Source organism: Cyprinodon variegatus, unplaced genomic scaffold, assembly GCF_000732505.1.
Source record: "Cyprinodon variegatus isolate N-32 unplaced genomic scaffold, C_variegatus-1.0 Scaffold144, whole genome shotgun sequence".
NCBI classification, from domain to species: domain Eukaryota; kingdom Metazoa; phylum Chordata; class Actinopteri; order Cyprinodontiformes; family Cyprinodontidae; genus Cyprinodon; species Cyprinodon variegatus.
In genome coordinates this window covers 1,322,655-1,331,266 of record NW_015150597.1, presented here as the reverse complement: position 1 = coordinate 1,331,266, position 8,612 = coordinate 1,322,655, and the positions used below count along the sequence as shown (strand labels likewise).

Below are 8,612 nucleotides of genomic sequence, written 5' to 3'. Positions count from 1 at the left end.
TGTCTGTGGTCAGTTGCCTGTGCATCTCCCTGCTCCTTTTCCCCCAACAAATGATCTGGCAGTGTTAAAACATCCTCTAAAGGGGCGACTCTCAAATGAAACTAGACTATTTTGTAAATCATTGAGTCCTGTCATGCATAAAAAGCAGACTCATTGGTCACTTTATTAGGGTTACTCTGCACAACTAATTAACAAAAATAGCAACTCAGTCAATTACTTGTTAGCAACTCCATACTTTTAGTCAATTGGATGACTTTGCAGATTTTCAATCAAGCATCAGAGTGTGGAAATAATAGATTATAACTGACTTTGGATGCGCCATAATTTTCTGTGCCAGATGGATAAGTCTAAGTACCGGTATATGGAAAGAAAAACAAAAAAAAAACCTTGAGGCAGAAGCACTGCGAAAATTATACTAGGTGCAACACCTAAGAACAAAGAGCAGGAAACCAAGTCCAAATTTCACATACAGGGAAATTCAAATTAAAAAAGAAGAATTGAAAATATGAGTACCTTCATCATGTATTTTTTTTAACTATTAAAAATAATATTTTGATACTATTCCCATGTATTAAATGTGACTGTTTTCTTCATAAATGGTTTAAAAAAGCAGATAATAGCACATGCTTTTCATCAGTGTTCAATGTTTTACTTTTGCATTTTGATTGTTTCCAACTAAATATATGTCTCTATCTTTCCAGTAGCTCATATTTTTCGATATTGAGCATATATATGAGCATATAATAATCTGAACAGGTCTAGCTGAAGTCTTTAAGAAGCTTGTGTCTTTGTCCTTATGCTCATTTGCTAAGAAAGGAAGTTAACATGAGAATATTTACTATATGTTTTAATAGGAATGTTTAATCATTGTGTAGCGTATTTTATTTAAGTTTCGGTTAATCCTGTATTAAAAAGTGACACAAAAAGAGGAGACATTGTGGCCATCAATACAACATTTCCTTGTCTGTAAATCTAATCTAAATTTACATAGAGTGAAACACACTTAACCTTGTTTTATTTTTTTATGATATAAAGAATATGTTATGGTGCTTATATTGTTGTTTTTTCCATTACCTTGCTGAGGTAGATATTTCATCAGTGCAGACGGAGCATATGCATGGCTTTGCATGATGTTACTTGGCATAATTATGGTGTCATTTTTAAATAGACTTTAGGAGTGTTAATACATATTAATCTTAGATGATGTAAAAGTCAGCAGATGTGTGGTACAGCCATTCTGAATTGCACTTTACAAATTGTTTTACAGGTCTAGAACTCCTGTAACTAACCTACAGACTGAATGGTAGATGATAGGCTAAAACATTTAATTTTGTCTAGAAAATGTATTTAATTAGAGACACACAAATTCTTACGTTAGTTAGAAGGGATTATTAAATTCTATAATGTGGAGTTCTCTTTAGATTTTCTATAGATGATAAATATTTGTCTTACAGGAGGCTGATTTTACACATGTGTAGAAAAGGTGTTTTATTGTTATCACACCATGTGTGTTCTTGTCACTTCAAACATACATTGTAATTGTTAGTATGGAACAGAGACTGACTCCCCATCAGTTCCATTTAGCCTAGCGTGGTAATTGGCTGTCCATTGATGGACGTGGCTCCCTCTTCACGCTCCAGGGACCCCAGCTCTTTGTCTGAGAAGTGGGAGTCGACACGCTGGCATGGCACACAGGCTTAAAATAGCGCATCAAATCAGCCATGCTCCAACAGACACTGTTAACGTGTGGGGCAAATTGGTGGTCTAATGGCGTGAGTGTATGTGTGTGTTTTCACAGCTTACTTTGAGGTTTTGAGCTCCACCTCTGGAAAGATGAGGGTTAACTTGGTTAAGTAGAACTGCTGGTGGTAGTTTTGTTAAGCCACACTCTCTACCAGGTTATTTTTTCTCTCCTATGCTTCATACAATAGTCTTTTTTTTTTGCATTGTATTACATGTTGTAATTTTCTGTCTTCGTTTTCTGTTTTTTTGTTTTCCATTCTTTTAGCCCCTGCCTCAATTCATGCCCACAGGGCTTTAGCACTCCCTCTCTGTCATTAGGTGCAGTGTCCCTGCAATAGAGATATAAATGGTCTGTGAGCAGGGGGCCCTGACTCCTGTGCCATAAATCTACACAAACAGAACAAGCAAATAAAAAGGAGCCGGGGATGAGGAGGAGTGAAAAGATGGAATCAAATTCTGAATAACTGTTGTGAGCTGAGGATTACACTGAAAAAAAGATATTCATATGTAGATGGTTATAAAATACACTGGAGTGCATTATTGCATCGGGATCTCACACCCTTGGAGGTGAAAATTGTTTCACAGTGTAATGAAATTGGTTCTGGCAATTTTAGTAGAGAGTAGAAGCTTGCCATCACTTAAAACTGTTTATAAGCTGCTGGAAGCCATATGAAGTCTAATTTGTGTGAGCCCTCTCAGTGAAATGTTTATTTAAAACAAAATGAAGTGAAGTGGAAAAAAAGTCATATACTGCAGTCATGATCTAACATTAAAGCCATTTTTGAACCTTTGTTATTGTGCAGAGCAATTTTATTTTCACTCCCCAATATAAAGATGTTATTGTAATTGTTGTCATTATTACCTGTTGTCTCTTTATCTCGTACAGTTACTGATATTATAACCCCTCCTTTTCATGTCAAGACTCCTTTAAGATTTTGTTTCTTCATCTTAGTGATACTGAATCGATAGTGTCTGCTGTTTCTCAAATGTTACATTTTTCCTTATAGCTCACATCTGATTTTCAGCTCTCACCTAGGCTGTTGTCACTCATGACATAGTAGTCGCCATGTTTTCTGCTATCACATTTTATTTTTCAGCATGTTATACTAAGTTGTTATTGTGTTTTGTCTTTTCCAGCAGCCCTATGCTCCACCCCCTCATCCTATGGCTCCTCCCAGCCCCAGCACCAACAGCTGCAGCCAGGGAGGGGCGGAGCAGCTCAGTAAGACCAACCTGTATATTCGTGGTCTCCCCCCTGGAACCACCGACCAGGACCTCATCAAGCTTTGCCAACCGTGAGTACACAAAGAAATCAAACCTGGACACAAACTCTCCAATCACAAATGCCTCTATATCACAGATGTAATCCTCATTTTGTTGGATACATTATTTATTCAGGCTCATTCAATTATTGCTAAATACTTTCTTTAAAACAGAGATTGTCAAGAGGGTATCAGGGCAGCTAGATTATTAAAACAATAAAATATTGAATTTAAATTTAAACATCTTAGGTTCATTGGCTTCTCTAAATTCTCCCTAGGTGTGAGTGTGTGTGAATGGTTGTTTGTCCTGTTTGTCTCTGAGTTGCCCTGTGATGGACTGGCAACCTGTTCCGTGTGTACCCTGCCTCTTTTCCATAAACAGCTGGAGATAGACAGCAGCACCCCTTGCAACCCCAGCAGGGATAAGCATGACGCAAAATGAATCAATGAATACATTTTTAAATGTTCATTAATATTCAAATGTACAAAAGTTGTAATGATAACAGAGATATGAACTTAATAATTTTCACCAGACCAGGTTGAAAACAGTTTGTAGTTTATTCTAACTAACAAAAAGTAGGAACCAAAATTATTTCTACTTAATGAGTTTAAACTTTAGGCAAATGTATTAATCTAAGATTGTAACATCCCTTTTACTGAAAGAAACATTAACTCATACAATGAGTTAATGTTTAGGCTTTTTATTGTTTAGGCTTTTTTTCCCCCCTTTTTTTTAAAAGCTTACATTGTTATCCTTTCAGAAGTCGATATGAGAGAGATCATGTTAGTTAGGATTAGGCATTTCCTTATAAAGATTCCAAATCCTTTGTGACATCGGTTAGAAACTTCTAACTTTTTCATTGGTCAATGAAAAATGCTGTTCAGCTGGCTTAAAGAAGGTAATGTTATTGGCAGACCCATGCTCACTGGCATTAGCAAACCTTTAAATTATGTGTTCAGATTAAAAGAAGAAACCTCCTTCAAACCTCATTGCTTCTATGTCCTTTTGCCTCCTTGGTACAAAGCTCAAAATATTGCCAGATGTTTACACCAGAGATGGGAGAAAATCCAATACATGCAAGTCTCAAGTGAGTCCCAAGTATCAGGAATCAATTCTCAAGCAAGTCCCGAGTCAGGAGGACCAAGCAAGTCAAGTCCAAGCGTAGGTTTAGTCATAAAGTAAAAAGTCAAGTCTTTTTTCCCCCAAATTTCACTAAACCCATTTTACAGTCAATGTTTTGTCGATTTTATCAATATAGCGCTTGCAACTTTCAGTATCTTCAACATTCTTCAACTTTTTCATTTTGTGTTGTTGTGTAGTCTTTATACAGTAGCCAAAATACATGATTTCTGCTAGGAGAGTGGCTTCCGTCTTTACTGATCACTCATTAGTCTGACGTAGGTATTCCCCTCTTTACTTTGCGTGGAAGATTGGTTGCCAGGTTTGCTGATATGCTGCAGGTCAGCCAGGAGCACTCAGGCAAAAAAAGCAATAATTCATTTGCTAATAATTATAATAGAATTAACACAATTGCAGTGATTTGGCAAGTCCTATGACTCAAGTCAAGTCAATTTGTAGGTCATGAAGGGCAAGTCAAAGTCAAGTCAAGTCTTTTGATAATTCTTAACAAGCAAGTCTTAAGTCACAAATCTGGCGACTCGAGTCAGACTAGAGTCAAGTCATTGACTCGAGTCCCCCCATCTCTGGTTTACACTCATTTGACTTTTATAATATAACACTGAGAAAAAAAACAAAAAAACATTTCTCAGCTCTTTCACTGAGCTACTAAGGTCTACCAATGCCTGAATTCTGTCTCTGTAACTTCAGCCTACTATTCCCATTGGTGCAGAATATTTTAGTGTCAACGCTGACATTGTAACCAGAGGTAAATATTTATGTGGTCTGGTGTTGTCAGAATATCAAAAAACTACTTTATGTTAAAAAATGTATTCATTAAATTGATGTTCTTATTTTTCAAAGCACATTAGACGTCTTCTGCACGTACATCTTTTTATTATCATGTGATGGAAAAGATGTAGCTTCTGCATTTTTCCCTCACAAGTCCAAATTGTTATTGGAAATAGAAACCTTTTTACACCTAATCTGTAAAGTTATAATGATACTTATATAATGCCCTTTTGAAAATAGGTTTGTCAGATAAAAACAACTGATAGATAGGCTAAATACATCCAAAATATTCATTGCTTAATCTGACTCAGGTAACATAAACCCTATCATTAAACTAGTCCTAAAGATTTGAATGTTAAAATTAGGGATGGTAGGTGCGTTATCTTTTCCTAAATGTCCTTCAGCCTAGAGTCAGCCAGCCTGTATGATGTTGTAAATTGACTCAACAACAGGCCACATTTTGTACTTGCTGCTTACTCTGATATTTTAGCTCTTTCTTAGTTATTTTACATTTTTTGCAGGTAGTTTTCCTCCAGGGTCAAGGGCTATAGCCACTCTCTGACATTGCTTTCATGGTTTTTGCTAATAAATGTTTGTTTTCCTTTTTGCAACATTTTAAAGTGGTTTGCTTGCATTAAATATAGTACCTACATAAGTCATGCTTAATAGAGGACTAAATGTCTAAATTTATTTATCACTGAACGTTTTAAGATAATATTCAACCAGTAATACCAGTTTTGTTTGAGAAAAGTTTTATTAATGCATGGAGAAATTACTATTAGTACTTTGTATACACAAATAATTTTAACAGAAATAGCAGTTCACCTCTTATGAGCAGGCTGAAGCATAAAAAGGTCCATACCTTGCATGCATTATTAAGCTGTTACCAACTGAGTGCATTGTAAAGTTCCACACAAAGAAGTTCTTAGAAACTCAAGTGAATGCTCTTGATAAAGAAGGCAAGCACACAGCTTCCTGCACACAGATCAGTGAGGCCTAATAAAGTCTAGATTGGACCACATCCCCCAGGAACCACAGAGCAAGCCCTCATCAAGCTGTAACACAAAGTCACATGGGCCTTCCGTTCTCCTGTATCTCTGTCTCTCAAGCACAGTCTCACACACACACACAAGCAGCTTTGTTCAGCTTCATTAAGTCTTTTTTCACTCCCAACATGGTGAAAAGGAGGTCAAGATCATTAATGCAGACAAGGCCAGCAGATTGTGAAATGCAGGATTTGAGTGAATCTGTCTGGTTGCATAGCCTTTACTTGGCCGTTTTTCCAGAAATGTCCTGGTCAAATGTGACCAATTATTCAATGATGCTTTGGAGACAGAAACATGCTGTCCAGTATATTGGGTAATGCTCCCAGTAGTCGTGTCATAAGTCATGCATTTATTCTTGAAACTCACCCATCAAGATTCCATTAGGCTGAGAGGCAGCCCAATAGATTTGGAAAAGCACTCAGCGTTTTGACATTGGATATCTCTCGTTTAGCTCTTTCTAACTGCATTCACCCGGCTGTATACAGTTGGACAGTTTCAGTTTGATTTCTAATTCTGTCTGATCTTGAACATTTTTAGCAGCACAGTTTGAAAGGTCAAACCACATCAGAGCTTATGTAAAATACTGTAGTATTGTAGATTTGCATTTTAATATGGGGTTTCTCTCCACTGTATTATGAGAAGCAAAGAGGTTTACTTTTTCTTTTTTTATGCTTTTTTTTATGCTTGGATTTTTTCATGCTGTTGTCTAGTGGCTGTCCTCCTCTTCAGTTCCTGCTTTGGGTCTTTCTCCTCTCTCTTGTCTTATATTGCCCATCTTTCCTTCTTAGAGCCCCCAAGGTTGCCTGAGGTTTGCTATGCTAGTGAAAATTCAATGCCACTGAAACTTTAATTAGCCAGACTGTGTTTCAGTGGCAGGCGGGTGGCAGCATTTTAGAAAAGGTCATTCAACTGTTCTGCAGAAAGCAGCTCCCTGGTTTCCCTTCAGCTTTTTTTTTTTTTTTTTTTTTTTTTTTTTTTTTTTTTTTTTTTTTTTTTATCCCAGATGCCCTGGCACTTTTCAGCACAAAGCTCCTCCTCTCATGGCTCTCAACCCTGGCAGCTCTCCCAGGGAGAGTGAATGTTAAACATAAACTCTCGCTAAATATGGCAGCTCTATTTAAGGATAAAGAAAATTGTTTTAATCTTGTTAGCAGGCTTAGGTAATTTTGCCTAAGCAGAAGCAGGGGCTGTCATTTATTTTATTTATTTATTTGGCTATGGCTTGTTTTGTCACATGCTGGCAGCTCTTGCATCCCAGTTCAATTTTTTTGAAAAACAAACTGCTGAATTTTTATGAAGCCACATCATAACTGCTGATTAGAGGCTGTTAATAAAAGAAATAAAGATCAAGAATTGTCAGAATAATACTTTTTTTCTGTGTTACTGTTGTTGTAACTTTCTTCTAGTGAATTTCAATTTCTTTGCCAGGAACGTTTTAAATTAGCTTCACTTCTAGCTTACTATCACATTTTTTCCCCGAAATTCAAAAGCAGTATAATTGTATTCTAATCAGAAATAGCAGAAATGTAGTGATCCTCAGAATCCCATTCACCTCTTTATTTAGAGGATTTGAGCTTTAAATTAAGAATTTCCGTATTTAAAATCTGGCAACTGTAAATATTTCCTGTAAATTTAAAAAAGTGAACATATTTGTTGATATTTGGGTTTAGTGTCTTGTTTAAATGTGCTCAGTTAATTACTTACCAGTCATTATTTACCTGTTTTTCCTTTATCTCGATTGTAAATAGGAGTCAATTTCGATGTATTAGAGTCTTACTGTTGAATTCAGTACGTAAGCAAACTGGGCTGATACTTGTAATATTTAATTGTTCTAATAAACAACATTTTGGGATTTTACTGTCTATCAATTACAATGTTTTACATTTAAATATTAGAAAGCAATACACTCCTTACAGATATTGAAAAAGGAATACAGATACAAGTAAAGAGCATTTGTGTAGTATTTAGTGTAAACCAGGGATTAAAATGTAACATTGATAACTACCAGACACAACATAAAGTCTCGATAGTGCTCACATTCATTACAAAAAAAAAGAAAGAAAAAAAAACACTAAAGGGACTTAAAGAAATAAGAATTTATTAGAAAAGTTCTATTTTTTTTATCCATTTTAGATCAGAGAACAACTTATGTTGAATTCAATTTTGTCTCTATTTTGTGCTTTTTTTTCATTTCAATAATTTAGTACCTGGAGAGATTGGACAGCTTCAGTTTTAAATTGCTAGGGGAGAGTGTACTTTAATATAATGTAATTGACAATCACCATTTTCTTATTAAAATCCATCTGCAGTAGACATCCCTCCATCTCCCAATCGTACCCAAAAGGTGATCCACAGAAGTACAATCATCTAAAGCGGTGACTCTCAAGCAGAACTAAATTTTTACTTTTTTCCCCCCTAAATAAATAAGCGGTTAAACGGAGGCTCATGTCAGAACAACATGGTCACAGAAAAAATAAAATGTGTTACATGCGACATATAATAATCCTCTTTCTTTAATATTTTTATTGTCCTTGGCAGTAATATTTAACACTAAAGAAAAACAGTGCTTAAATAGTGGTTAGAATTACATGTTAGAAACTGTTAAAAACGTTTGTCAAATAAATTCGGGTGGGTACTTAATCTCTGCTGGAT

General features: G+C 35.8%; 1 protein-coding gene across 1 annotated transcript in view; it reads left to right on the top strand.

The window, feature by feature from the left end:
- The window catches only part of LOC107086181 (RNA-binding motif, single-stranded-interacting protein 3), a 272,957-nt gene that overhangs the window by 42,985 nt on the left and 221,360 nt on the right, over positions 1 to 8,612 (top strand). Inside the window, exon 2 of the mRNA XM_015376965.1 lies at positions 2,881 to 3,038. Coding sequence (XP_015232451.1) covers positions 2,881 to 3,038 — 158 coding nt within the window. The remainder of the gene's footprint in view (positions 1 to 2,880; positions 3,039 to 8,612) is intronic.